Source organism: Falco peregrinus, chromosome 12 (assembly GCF_023634155.1).
Source record: "Falco peregrinus isolate bFalPer1 chromosome 12, bFalPer1.pri, whole genome shotgun sequence".
Classification (NCBI taxonomy): Eukaryota; Metazoa; Chordata; class Aves; order Falconiformes; family Falconidae; genus Falco; species Falco peregrinus.
The window spans coordinates 28,368,743-28,382,844 of record NC_073732.1 but is presented as its reverse complement, the minus strand read 5'-3'; the positions used below and the strand labels follow the sequence as shown (position 1 = coordinate 28,382,844).

Below are 14,102 nucleotides of genomic sequence, written 5' to 3'. Positions count from 1 at the left end.
TTACTTCTCTTTGATCTCAGTCATCAGTATTTACCTCAAGTAAATAAACTGTGTAAAGAAACTTGGCATAGTTTCCAAATCATGTGAGGTTTTTTTGTGGGAAGAAGGAATCCCAAATACTAAGTTTCTGATGGTGATGCTGCTCACTGTCTGTGGTGGTTTCGTATTTCTTAAAGTAAAAACTGTATTTGTAAACCCAGCCACTTCAGGCTAGCAGACAGTAATACTTCAAACCCTTAACATCCAGGGAACATTCAATAGCCTGTGATAAGGTACACAGGTAGAGTCTGGGAATATAGTAGTTCTGGGGTTCAGTAACTTTTTTTTTTTTTTACTTAATTACATTTGAAGTTGTGATATCTGTGGGAAGCAGTTCATCTGACTTTGCCTGTATTTTCTATAAATCAAGTTACAAAGGATATCTCTTTTTGAAAACACATATTTAGTTTGCAAGGCTGTCAACATAATTTGTACAAAATTAGCCTCAAAAGGTTGAAAATAACACTTGTCAGTTGTGTTTGTAAAACTGTAGATGTGTCTCGCTAACTTTTGGTGACACTTGGCTTTGTATGAATGAATCACTCCCAAAAATAAGACTTGAGTTACCATTTAGTGAAAAAGACTTCTTGTACCAACAGCTTGGGCCACTGCTAGCAGGGGATGAGAGCCCACCACAGTGTTAGACTGGCTCTGCAGGCTGCCATGCGCCTGAATCTCAAATTTATAGATCATTTAAACGGTGAAATTAGGGGGTCTGTGTATTGGCTTTCAGAAGGAGATATTAAAAAAAAAAATAAAAAATAGATTGTCTGCAGTTTCCTGTCAACCACCAGCAACAGGGATACTTACGAGCTTTCTTTTAAATATCTCAAAGGCACAGAGATACTTGTGAACAGCTCTTTATTTGGGGCTTGATAAGGGGATAGATAAAACCCCATGGTTATGTTCAGTGGGAAGTAGATAAATTGCATTCAGAGTGAATTACAGGGATAAAGGATATTATCTGGGTTCTTTTTTTTTCTGCATGCCTGCAAACGCTGAAGATCATTTCAAGTGGCAGTTTGGGTAGTTGTAGTGTATGCAGCACTGAGTGCGATTGTCTGGGGTGTGGTAGCAGTAGCGAAAAGAGTCCAGAAGATGTAAATGTAGGTCCTAGTATATAGTTTGAAGTACATGTGGGAAATTCTGTTATATTTCTATCACGCTTGTGTGTTTAAGCAAAATTAATGCACTTTGTACTACGATTTTCTGAAGGTTATGCCGGAAAAATTAGCCAGATGCCAATAATACTGACACCATTGCATTTTGATCGGGACCCCTTACAGAAACAACCTTCCTGTCAAAGATCTGTGGTTATTCGAACTTTTATTACAAGTGATTTTATGACTGGTATTGCAGCAACTCCTGGTAATGAGGTTCCAGAAGAGGTAATGTGGTTTTCAAGTCTCTTTTCAACATAAGCTAGTATTGTAGATGACTGATTTTGGCTTTCTTCCCTCTCTCTTGATTGCTTGCCTTGACTTTGATTTTCTTTTAATTTTTTGTCTCTTTCATGGTAGTCATTAGGAAGAATATGGTGGTATTTTGGGGAAAAAACTAATAAAGTGAGAAGCTGGCAAATGGGTATGACAGACTTAAAGGCCTTCCAGCAGAGTTGAGCCAAAATACCAAGAATTAAAAAAGAAAGAATACCCCAACCATTCTTGGGATTTTGAAATTAATTTTTTGCATTAGTAATTGGAAATGTTCTGAGTTAGAGAATTGTCCTTGATTGCCACTTCTGATTTTACTGGAACCTGCTATTTAACATCTCAAATTGTGTGGTTTTCTATTTAGGTCACTAGGAGGGTTTAGGAGTCAAGTTCAGGTGTGTTTTTCTGAGAAACTTTATCCATGTCCAGTTTCAAGTACTTTCTCTCTCTGGGAATTCGGTGTAGCTGAAGAACAGGATTGACTTTTTTTTTTTTCTTTTAATTTTTTTTTAAATATACTTTACAAGCGTATAGGCATTCTTTAGTAATTGTATGTAGCTGAAGCCTTCTACTTAAAGGCAGCCTGCCCATTTAGTAAGAAGTTATTCAAGGTTACCATGCAAAACTATTCCATTATATAAAATGAAGATTCATTTGACCTTGGAAGTTTGTGTTTAAAACCAAACCAAACACCACAAAAATCACACCCAAACCAGCCCCAACCCCCACCCCCACCCCTTATTCAAAATGTAAAAAGGTCACTTTAAGGCTAGGTAATAATGTGGTTACAAAATAGTAGAGGTTGTGGAAAATACCTGTGTTTATGGGGAATATAATCATATTTGATTAAAAATTTTCAGTTTTTCCATAGAGAGCAATGTCTTGTTTGATTTATGCTTGCACTATAAAACAGCATGTCATGTAAGTGGGATTGTTGTGGACTGTGGGATTTTTAAGGAAGCTGAACTTGTAAGGATCAGCAAATTCTCATCTAGAATACTTTGCTAACATGAATTGGTTGTGAACTCTGGAGAGTAACTCTCAATGGAAACTCTTCCCTTTGGGTGCCTTTTCTGCTTTTTGTGGGTGTTCTTATTTGTTTTGTTTTTACCTTTAGGGCTCCCTTTTTGGTTTTGAAAGGGCTTTCACTCAGGCTGTTGTGTTCATGTTTGGCGGTTCAGCTGAAGGTGATGGTCTGAGAAAAATCTGGCAATGATAGTAACACGTAATGGTGTTGTGTTCCTGCTGAACTTTCAAGAAGTAGTTTTGAAGCGTAGAGCTGCTGCCTTGAGGGAAGTGTATTGTGATCAACACCCAGGTCTATTATCAGCACCAAAAATGAGCAAGTTCCAAATGTAACTGCAGATACCGTGAAGCTAGAGGTTTTGTTTCAGTTGATTTTATTCCATAACTGGTGGTGATATGCTAATAGCTGCAGGTGCTTTCTCTCCTGTGTATAACAGTTAGTGTGGTCAAAGTTTTCCCGTTTTTAAGCTTTTCTTAGGTAGTTTTCATCGGGTCTGTTTAGCGTGCTTTCTTCTGATAGTTTTTTTTATTTTCCCTACATGATAGGTCGTGTTAAAAATGGTGGCAGAGATTAAGAAGATTCCTGGCATTTCTCGGGTGATGTATGACTTGACATCGAAGCCACCAGGAACTACGGAGTGGGAGTAATTAACTTTTTTCTATTGAAGTACTGTGTGCAGTCTAAGTCATATCAGAAACCATTCCCAGTGTTGACATGCAGTACTGTGAAAGAGTGACTGGAGCTGCTACATCGCATCAGATTCCTCTCCTGGAGCATAAACCTGCAGTTAAGAGCTATGCTGGGGATAATAACTAAGTGGGGCTGAGGATTTGTACGGGTAAATAATCATGGCAGCATTGCTGGTGCGCAGACAGATTCCTATTGCTTTTGCCTTTGTCTTACCGGTTCTTCCTGTTTTCACGTGTTTTATTGTTAACTGTCCTTTCAGTGTCTCTTTGGTTTTGTACACTGTGTAAAAAGAGACGGTTTATTTACTTCTACCAAAAGCATTGTTACAGCCGAAAAATGTAAAATGAATTCTGTGACCAACTGCTCTTGAACGGATTTATTATAAATAAATATTTTGCCAAATGGAGTAGTGGGTACTGTTGAGTTGTGGAATTACTGTGTATCTGTTGTATACTGTTAAGCTTGTTCTATATTATTTGACGTATTAGCCCATGGCAATAATGTTGAGCTCCAGAAGAGCAATGCTAAAATATTATGAAATTAGCTCTGTCTGTCTTTTTGTACTCGCTCCCTCTTGCATCGCTCGGTAGGCGTGCATGTAGGTAACAGATGTGTATACACCAGCTCACCTTTAGTATACACTTACTGCATGTTTGCATATGTCAAATTCCAGACAGGGAAGTATCTCTGTGTGCTTCTGTGGACTCTGATGGAAGCGTAAAAATGGGAGTGTGGTGTGGAAAGTTGTTGCAGCAGAGCTACTGGATCTGCAAAACCTGTTTCTGTCCTCTGACGCTTGCACAACAGCCCCTTTGCAGCCTGCTGCCGATGTGCTTTCCTTATACTTGAGGACAGTTTATTTTCTACGCATTTGCTTTTACAGGATTTTTTTTTTTTTTTGGTGTGTATTGTATTTAGCTTGATCTTTAAGATGGTTATAGTTGCTAGTGTGGAGTCATGGTATCAGAGGTGACTTACCCAATCCATATAGATCCCTTCTGTTATTCATGTTCTGTTCTTTACATAGTTAAGAAAGCAATAATTTGAGAGATGGTTACTTTGGACACCTGTGCTTTTCTGATGTATTGAGGCAAAGCTATTTCCATCCACCTAAGAATTTTGAGCATGTCCTGCGATTGCTGTTTGTGAAAGTTAACAGTTAAATTCTGACCTGAGCAGCTTATTGGGTGCCTCCACTGGTGGAACTGTAACAGTGTATCTAGGCTTATCCCTCTTATCTTTTTTTTTTTTTCTGTTCCGTTTTGTTTTTAATTTAAGCAGTTGCATTTCATTCACTTGCAAGGTTACCATCGTATTATGGGGCAAAGTACTTGTTTTAAGCTGTTCAATAACACGGAGTATTAATGGCTGTAACTACTTAGGTTTCCACTTGCATAGGTTTGTGAACTGGAATAATGGTTGGAAGTGTTTGTTCTGTATTCTTTTGATTGCACACATTTTCCTGCCATTCTTACATTTACAGCCTACACATTATGGAAATTTGGTTTAATTTCTGCTTGTAGGAAATGGCTAACTTGTGTAAATTTATTTTGCCTGTGTCATTGAGTGCTGGTTTTTCGCTTGGTGGAGGAGATGACGTGTTGCAGCCCTGTGTTCTCTGCACCCCTCCGGGGACACTGGTGGCAGGAGAGCAGCAGAGCAGTGGCACGTGTCATTTGGAGATAGGACGCTGCCTGTGCCTCGCAGCCCTGCTCCCGGCAGGGCTTGTAGCTTGGGCAAATGGATCTTAGTCGATATTTCAGTTGGCCCCTTTATAAAATGGGGGTAGTAAGTCTCACTCGCATCTGTCATGACCTCTTTGAGCCCTTTGGATGAGCTTTGTGTGATGTAAGTGAACTATTATCAATACAAATGCTCTCTTATTACTGGATTGTGATCTGTAAGAGCTATTGGTCAAAACCACTGTAAATTGGTGTTTGCCTTGGTAGAATCTGTTATAGCGTGAGTTCTCTCGAAAACAGATTTTCTTTGTAGCTGGTCTCAAAAGAAAGCTCCCTAATGATATTACAGCCTTAGAGTACGTTTTAACTTTTTTTCAGAAAAAGCAGAGGAGAGCTGTTTTCATTACTGTGTTGGTATCTCAGACATAAAGGGTACAGTGACAAGAAATGAATCTTTTCGGTGTGAAGCAGAAGACCTTCAGCTTTTTAATGCTGTAGCAGTTGTTGCTTACTGTAAGTAGGCTTGCTCTTGCTGCCGCTGCCACCAGCTTGCGTTGCCTTGACAGCAAATAGGCAAAACAGAACGTGTTACTAAAAAGTAATGCAAAGAATATAGAGCACCTCTTAAACCGAAACCTTTCTCAGTTTTGACTGAGACACTTAGTTGGTCTCCATGTAAATAAACCTGCAGAATATAGTCCCATAGTTATGATGTAACTTGCCAGAAAATTTGTGTGGCGATGCTCATTGGGATGGGGGTTATGGTAACAGTTGTACCTCTGGACCACAAACTTGCAGCATTTCTGGACAGAAATCTTTTCTTCGCTGCATGTTGTGCACTTGGAAGCCCTTCTTGACGTTGCATCTTAACTGTAGGCGTGATGTATACCTGTATTCTATGTGTATACTGAAGTCTGACATATGCTTTCACCATCTTTTAATCACCTGGGTTGCTTTCATGGCTGTAAGGAAATGGAGCTTGACAGCAATTCCTGTGCTCTTTAGGGACATAATTTGATTTTTTTTTTTTTATTTTTTTTAAGCCAGAAAGTTGAATATTGAACATCTTAGGCATAAACTATTGCACTATGATAAAGATGTCTTACTGAAATGAAATTTGTGATCTTTAGCTCTTTTCCCCCGTTTGACGCCTGTGCCATGCATTGTAGTCGTGGTGGGTTGTTCTTAGGAAGGTTGGTGTTATCATCCCAGCAGTTCTTGAGTGTTTCTATGGAATCCATGTGTATTGGACAGCCAGAAGTGGAGAGAAACATAATACTCTGTTCACATTTCTTAAAAAAATTATACTTAGCACCTAGTTTACAAACTAATAACTGTAGCTGCCCTGTACAATTGTTCACCTCGAGTCTTCAGTAAAACATGTCAGCAGCTAGAGGAATTTGTATTGGGGGCATTCCCCATCATTCTCAATTTTTAACATTTTTCTGCTTGTGAAACGATAAAGTACTGTGAGCCTTAATTTTTATCCACAAATAAAAGTATTATGTTTGAACATTGGTGTGACTTGTTTTTTAGGACTTACGTGTAGAAACTGCATGATAAACGGACTGTCCATTTTGGGTTGAAAGAGCCATTTTGTGGCAGTTGTGCTTTCTGGCTGCAGGCTGTCCGGGGACACCCCCACTGGGTCGCTCTGTGGCACCTGCCCCTGTGTGCTTTTGTACTGTGATATGCTATGGCGGATGTAACTCCTTCCTAAAAGTGTGCATAGGGCCTGTTTTTAGGGCTCAGTGTGAGCAGCCCTGCTAACGAACAGTGCTGCCCACAGACCGGGACAGATCGCTCCATCCCTCGGGGCGCTCGCTAGGGGGAAACTCCGACAGCCCCTCCTTGCACTGGGGTTGCCACTGGTTTTGTGGCAGACCCCTGATGATGATGTTTAACTGTTTTTAGCAGTAGGTCACAGTTTCAAGACGGCATGTGAAATTCCTCTCTAGGAAGAAAAAGGCGGCTGAGGTTATACATAAGAACAAGACCTTCACATACAGTCAAGGAGTTGCCATCACCTGCGGGAGAGCGTGAGTGGGCACCAGTCGTTTATCTTGCTTAAAGGTCCTTTCTTGCAGTGCACAAGCTACGCTTCTCATAACCAAAGCAGACAAACCCGACAGCCACGGTCTTGGTATAAATGATTTGGCCTCTAGCGCTGCGGGGGCTCCGGCTCCGTGGGCAGCACCTGGCTCGGGCTGTGCGGAGGGCTCAGGGGAGCGGGGTTTGAATGAGTCGCTGCTTATGACCTGCTCCCCAACTGGTGATGTAAATAAATCTTATCCCCCGAAGAGTGCAATAGCAAGGTGTTCTTCTTGGATCCCCGGCAGTGTTTCTGAGTGGCTGCGGCACTGCCAGCAACGCTCGGTTCTCTCCTGTTGTGCCTTGGCAGCTGGAGCTGCGGCGCTCGCCCCACACTTGGGACCCACATACCTCGTGGGGACTGCAGGGCTTTGGTTTTTTGGAGGGATTATCTTCCTGTAAGGAGGCTCTAGAGGAAATGTCTTATTTTGCATGTTTTTCTTCCACAGCTCGGTTGTGACGGAGACTCCAGGGCAAAACTCTTTGTGCAGTCTTCCAGCCTTTCAGGAGATCATGATTTCACTGAGAAGCAGCAGGAAAGATCCAAGGTAAGGATGCAAGTCTTGACTGAGCATCACCCCAAAGCGCTTTGGGAAGTGGGGAATGCAGCAGCAGTGGTTTTGGGCAAGGCGACGGCTGCACAGTTGGGCTTGCTGGTAGGGAGCCCGGATGCTCCTTGGGTCTGTTGTCCCAGTTGCCAGCAGCAGAGCCAGCAGTGCCACCAGCACGTCCCGCCAGCTCTGGGTGCAGCCCTGTGTTCACCTGGGGAGTGGGGAGATGCTTGGGGTCTGTGCTGCAGCATCAAACAAGTTAGTGGGAGCAACTCCTCGAAGCATGAAGGCAGGCTGGGAAAGAGCAGTTGCAGAAATGAAGCTAGGATGTTTTTCACAAAATTGTAATTTTTCTGCGATGGCTTTTCCAGAAGCTTCACAAAACGAAAAAGAATTTGGATTATGGGATTTCTTTTGTTGTAGATGGGGAAGAAGTTTGTTTACCTTTTCAGCACAGGCTGTCCCTGCAATCCTGCACGCTGCAGCGCTGTACCCTCTGTGTCATGCTGGAGTTTCCCCTGGTTTCATTTCCACAGTTAAAAATACTTAAATTTCTAGTGAGTGTTGTATTGGTTAAGTTTAAATAGCAGGGCACCTATTTCTGAGGCTGCTGTTCTTGCCCTGTGCTGGTTTATTTAAAAGGATCCTTAGTCTTCCATTTCTCTTCCTTTACCTTAGTCCAGTAATGATCTTTCCAACAGGACAAAAAGCTTCTATCCTAAAATGTTTCTACTGCATTTTACTGGGATCACAGCTCCAGAGCGAGGTTTATAACTTTGAGGCTGGCTCAGGCGCAGCGTGCTGCCAGCTCGGCTGTGCTGCTGTGCTTCCCAGCTTGCTGTGGGGCTGCTCTTGTTTCTGGCTTATTTCCTCACCAAATTAGAAGCAGATTGCAAAAAAGACTGTTGTGCAATAATGTAATAGCTGTTTGCAACTGACTGTAATGAGATTCGGGCCATTAACCCACTTGGCTAACACGTAGATGTGAAGAAAGCCATACGTAAAGGAGTGAAGTGGGGTCGCGAAGCACAGCATCACAGGTAGAGCATTTCCGTCTCTCTGCCTAAAGATCAGGAATCCCTTGTGACTCTTCCTTCTAAAACTTTATTTTCCATTGAATTTCTTGCATCTCATCACAGACAAGAGCTTGTGATGAAGTGCTTTTGCTGTCCCAAGGATAACCACTTCCATGGAAGTGCAGTGCCAGGAGGTGACTCGCATCTCATCAAGGGGAGTAGATTATTTCTGTTTCTTTAATTGTCTGAACATGGCTGCAGATAACTGAACCAGTGCTGTAACCTACTGTGTTGTAAAATTGAATAGTTTTAACATTTAAGTGAGTTGGCTGGCTTTTGCACTGTTGATTCCGTGATGGTTTTGTTTGCACTGGCGTGCAGATAGCAAAGGCAGTCCTTAGAGATGACATCCTAAACTCACAAAGCTCAGGCAGATGAAAAGCAAACCCACCCCAAAGTGGGATGCGTAAACGTATGCAGAGGTGTTGATTTTGTTCCAGTAAGCATCATGGAGGAACCAGGCGTCCAGTGGGAATTCTGCTAGGAAATATTTCTAGGCTCATTAAATGCTTTCATTAGTGAGAGGGTAAAGCCTGGCTACAACCCCCTCCGTGCCACATGGCTCCCAAGGGCTGTCCCCCCCGGCTCTGTGGGCACAGGGGGAGTGGGCTGCAAACGTGGGGGCACGCTGCCCTGCCCTTTGGAGAGCCATGGCACTGGCGCAGCCATCGGGGCTGCGTGGGGGAGCCCGGCCGTGCAGCAGCTGGGTGGGATGTTTCTCTTGCCCTAATCCGGTCGCTGCCTGTCTTTAGAGAAGCAAACCCCAGCGGCGGTGGGTGCCAGGGCTGGAACAGGAGCTCCTCACCAGGGCTGTCCTTCCGGTGGCTTCAGGAGGGTTGTAGGTTTTCAGCGCAAGGGAGTGGGAACGATGCAGATAATTCAGTTTCCAGCAGCTGGTTTAGCTGTGGGGAGGCAGGACATGCCCTAAGCCTCCCACCTCACCACTGCGAGCTGCGGCTATGGGGGCTCTGCGGGTGCCCCCACTTCAGGCTCGTTGGCTGCACCTTGTGCCCCGTTACTCCCACAGGTTCCCTTTTTTTGTGAATGCAATTGACTTAGATGTGTGTTCAAGAGCCCCCTTAGAGCTGGGGTATTTTTCTTGTTGATCATTCCCCGGGGTGGTTTGGGATACAAAGGCCAATATAAAGCTGCTTGCAGGTGTTTTTTCCTTTTTAAATGTTTTTTAGGGTGGAAAAAACCCATGGGAAGATATTGTGGGGTTAGTGTGAGCTCCGTGGACAGCCTGAGTTTGAATCGTGTGTTAATTAAGAGAAATGTTAATTAAAGAGAAATAGTTCCTGCCCCTTGCAGGGTCTGGTAGTGGGGGACAGCTGAGGGGCCGTGCCCGGGATGGGGCTGGGACCGTCCCTGGTGTGCGTGTCCCACCAGCTGCCCCGGGCTGAGCCCCGTCCCTGCTGCTCCCGGGGGCCCAGGCTCACCCTCTGCGGAAAAGGCTGTTTGCCAGCGTGTCGGTGGGCACGCTTGTCTTAATGAGGGAGAAATAATTCAAAGCTACCATGCGTAATTTAATGTTTAACGCAGGCTGCCATCCGACCGTGGGCTTGTGGGGACCGTGACCCGGCCACAGACACTGGAGTCCCTGAGCTGTTGCCTCCCCGGTGGGAAGCCGTGATGCCGCAGGGGAAGGGGAAGCCCAGCGTGCTTCTCTGCCGCGCTGCCCGCTCCTGCAGCCCTGCCCGAGCTGCTGCTCGGCTCTTGTTCACGCAGCAATACTCACACGTCGGGTTTGCTGCCCAGGACTTATGTTCTTGTGCAGCCTCTATCTTGTGGGTCTGCTTTAAGGTGTACTCTGGTGTTTCAGTGCTGCTATTGCGGTTTGCTCCGTGGGTTAATTTTGTTATTTTTTGTGGGCAAGGTGACATGTGACAAGTCACTTTCAAGTGCCCAGCTTATCTTTTCATGCCTGGGCCTGGCCCAGCCATCCAGGTTTCTTGGCTTGGAGGTGGGATGCTGCTTAGGGTATTGGGAATGCAGTAGGAATCAGTGGGATTTTAGGGTTTTTGGAGAAAAAAAAATGGAGTTTCCTTGATGACAGCAGGCCCGTGAGGGCTCTGGAGAGATGTTCATCAGCTCCTGTGAGCTCCAGACAGTCTCTGTGACAGAGCTTGGTGGTGGATGGGAACGGAAGCAAACGCTGTACCTGTGTGACAGGGAGCTTGCTGCCCGGCAGTGAATCTTGCAGGGGAACGGGGCAGATGCCCCCACTGTGCAAAGCGGGGTGGCTGCCGAGCAGGGACCCGGCTCCGCACGTGCCCAGGTTTGCAGGTAGCTGAGTCAGGGTTTGGATTCAGGACGATCTTTTGTGTTTTGCGGAGCCAGTGTTTATTTTTAGTCGGTTCTGTGGTGCTGATTGCCATGGTAACACAATGGCATCATGGAGTTCTCCAGTGGATGTGCTGCTTGTGCTGCTCGGGCAGCACCGCCCGGGGTCCGGGAGGAGCCAGCAGGGGGACAGGGCTCCCGGCTGTGGGTTTTGGGGAGAAAGTGGCAGCTCAATGTCCCGTGTCTGGTCCGCCCCATGGATTTGGCTTACAGTCACAGCTGGGGCTCTCCACCTCTGGAAACCAAACACAACCCTCTGAGCACACAAGCCTGTCCAGGAGGAATTTTAAATACATCCTTGGAGCATTAAAGCTGCTCAGCAGGGACTTAACTGCTCAAAACCTTGTTGACTAAAGCAGATCAGCCTTTTTGTCTGAAATTTATGCAGAAAAGTAAAGAACAACGTAGGTGGTTCTGCACCTTTTCATACTGTTTGAAAGCAGATGCCAAAGGATCGGAGGACTGTCAGGCTGCACAGCCTGGTGCACGTGTCCATGAACAGAGCGAGGCACGACCTCCCGTGCCCACCTGTCCCAGGCAGCTGCTTGCTCCAGAAAGGTCTGAACATCTGAATTCCCCTTGACTTTGGAAAATCTTCCCCTTTCTGATCATGGATTGCTTGATCACTAGTTGCTCTCGATGCAATCCAGAGCAAACACAGAAAAGCCGCTCACCAGTGATCTCACTGAAGACTCAGCAAGCAGAGAAAAATATGTTAATTAACATACGCAGGAATTATCCTTTTTGCTTGGGTGTTATAGGACTGGTATTTGGCTCCAAGATTATAGATAAAAATTATTTGAGAAGAGAAAAGACTGAAGAGACCTTACTTCCACTTCAGTTTCTCAGTTTTGCCAGCTTGACTCACTCGACCCGGTGCTCTCCGAGCTGCCCAGCTCCCTTACGCCCTTCAAGGAAGCAGCTGGGAGCTTTCCAAGGGGCTGCCTTTGGCATTTATGGCATATACTGTAATATGCAACTGCTCCACTTCCACTGGATGAAGAAATATAGCGCTTTTTACCCTCTGCCACTTTTAATTGCGGTGGTCTTTCAATCAGATGTAATAAATCTGGATGGAAGAGCAATGTAGCCATACACCAGCAAATTGCAAGTGGCTGTAGTTGCTGAGGCACCGTCTCCGGGTGAGAGCGGGCACAGCGGTTGCTGGAGCGGGTGGTCCCGCTCTCCCTCCTGTGCTGGTCAGCAAATGGATCGAAAATAAGCAACACAGCTGGTCTGAGGTGTGATGGCTGAGCTGAGATCTGCAGGGGCTGGAGCTGCTCTCCCAGCGCATCAGTAGGGAATCGGTGGCAGCCTGCGCCCGACAGCCGCATAGCTCATTGCACAAGCAAGAGACGGATTGTCCGTCCTTCATCAATCACTACATTTAAATGCTGTCAGAGCAGGGTGAACCACTTAAAACCAATTAAGTATGTTAATGAATCTTTCCCTGGTGGGGTTTCAATTACCTTAAGTAAAAGACAGTATAGAGCAGGAGCACCATTAGCCTAAAGGCTATCGTTTAGGCTTTTGCTAATTGAATCCTGCATTTGAAAATTACTGTGCTCCTATGGGAGGAAATATATATGTTTACTTAGATATCACTTACAGATATTTTCCAACTCAATCTGTACCTGTGTGAGGCTTGCGTTTTTCTGCTTAAGAACTTCTAAATAGGACCTTCCCGGTTATTAACTGCTGCTAACTTGTCCTGCCTGAGATGAGCTATGTCTGTACATGCAAATAGATTTTTAGATGTGTGTATACACAGCTGAAAAAAATTGAGGGAACGCTTACGGCTAGTGTGGAATCTGAAAAACTAGGGTGGATTTTAAGATCGTTTTAAAAGAGGATGAATTCAAAGTGAATTTTAGTAAATTGATGGAGAATTGTTGGATCAGAATTTGCATCATGCATTCCTTTAGTCTGGAGTACAGCAAAATAAATTTGTTGTGAAGAAAATCAGGACAGGCTTTCCTTGTGTAATGTTGTGAGGCACTTGTTGGCCAGCACACGGATTTAACTGAAATGGCACATCCTGATAGAAAACTGCTCAAAAGGCTTTTTTTTTAAAAAAAAATGCAACTGTGTGAATTGTACTAATTCAGCGTGGAAAGCTAATGCTTTTCTGAGCAGGAAACATGTACTGGAGGTTTTTAGAAATACTTCTCCTATTTACATCTAAAAAATAGGAGGTTTGACTAAAATGGTGTCTAAGCCAGGGGAAAATGTATTGAACTCTGCTCTGATCCTGGAGGCGGCAAGGCTGGGTATTACAGGAATGTTCTGCTTTAAAACTGGCAACATGAACAATATTGTTCTTTTTTCATGGTTGATCTGTACCTCTGCACTGCTTCTTATTGCTGTAACCTCCTGTCGATCCAGACAGCTCGGGATTGCATGTTTAATACAGATAAGTGCAGGGCATTAACGCTCAGCAGCGCAGAGATTAACCCACCCGCGTGGGCTGGGCAGCTGCTGAGGCCAGGGGGGGCTCGGCGGGGACTGTGCCACGGCTGGGGACCCAGCGAGCCCCAGGGCCACTGGCCAGGACAGGCTGTGCCATGGCTGGGGACCCAGCGAGCCCCCCAGACCTGCCATGCCAGGGGTGGGCACAGGGGGACCCAACAATTTGGGGTGCTTCTGTGGAGGTGGTTTCCATACTGTGTGTCAAACTCTAGGGACAGCAGGTGGAATAAAACCAGAATTTTATAAAGTGTTCCAAGAAAAAGTATGGAAATTTTCGAAGCCTGGAGTAAGAGTATCAATAATAAGTTATAATTTGGAATAATTGCGGTTACAGAGCTCCTAAACATGTTGCTATACATTTACACAGTGTATAAAGCCATTAGAAGTATGTAATTAGAATCAGAACAGCTTATTACTTTACCAGTGATTGCCTGGAAAAAGCAATGCAAAAGGGGGGAGATGCCCCAGCCCTAAGCGGGGCTGGGTTTGGGGCTTCCCTGGCCGGAGCACTGTACCCCACTCCTGCAGTCGTGGGGGTGCGGTGCCAGGCGCCCCCCGGTGCTGCCTTGTCTGCTCTCCCTGCTCTGGAGAGAGGGGGGCTCATGAAAACCTGTTCGTGCCTAATCCCCAGCCCTCACCTGGGACACAACATGGGGCTGGCTGGTCTTGCTCTGATGAGTTCCCGAGCAGGATGCTGGTCT

At 45.1% G+C, this 14,102-nt stretch overlaps 1 protein-coding gene across 4 annotated transcripts in view; it reads left to right on the top strand.

Annotated features, from left to right (window-relative positions):
* The window catches only part of GMPS (guanine monophosphate synthase), a 29,861-nt gene extending 26,266 nt beyond the window's left edge, over nt 1-3,595 (top strand). For all 4 annotated transcript variants that reach the window (XM_055816804.1, XM_055816803.1, XM_055816805.1 and 1 more), the window contains 2 exons: nt 1,255-1,427; nt 3,045-3,595. In XM_055816804.1, coding sequence (XP_055672779.1) covers nt 1,255-1,427; nt 3,045-3,146 — 275 coding nt within the window. In that variant the 3' untranslated portion in view covers nt 3,147-3,595. The remainder of the gene's footprint in view (nt 1-1,254; nt 1,428-3,044) is intronic.
* Nucleotides 3,596-14,102: the final 10,507 nt, after the last annotated feature.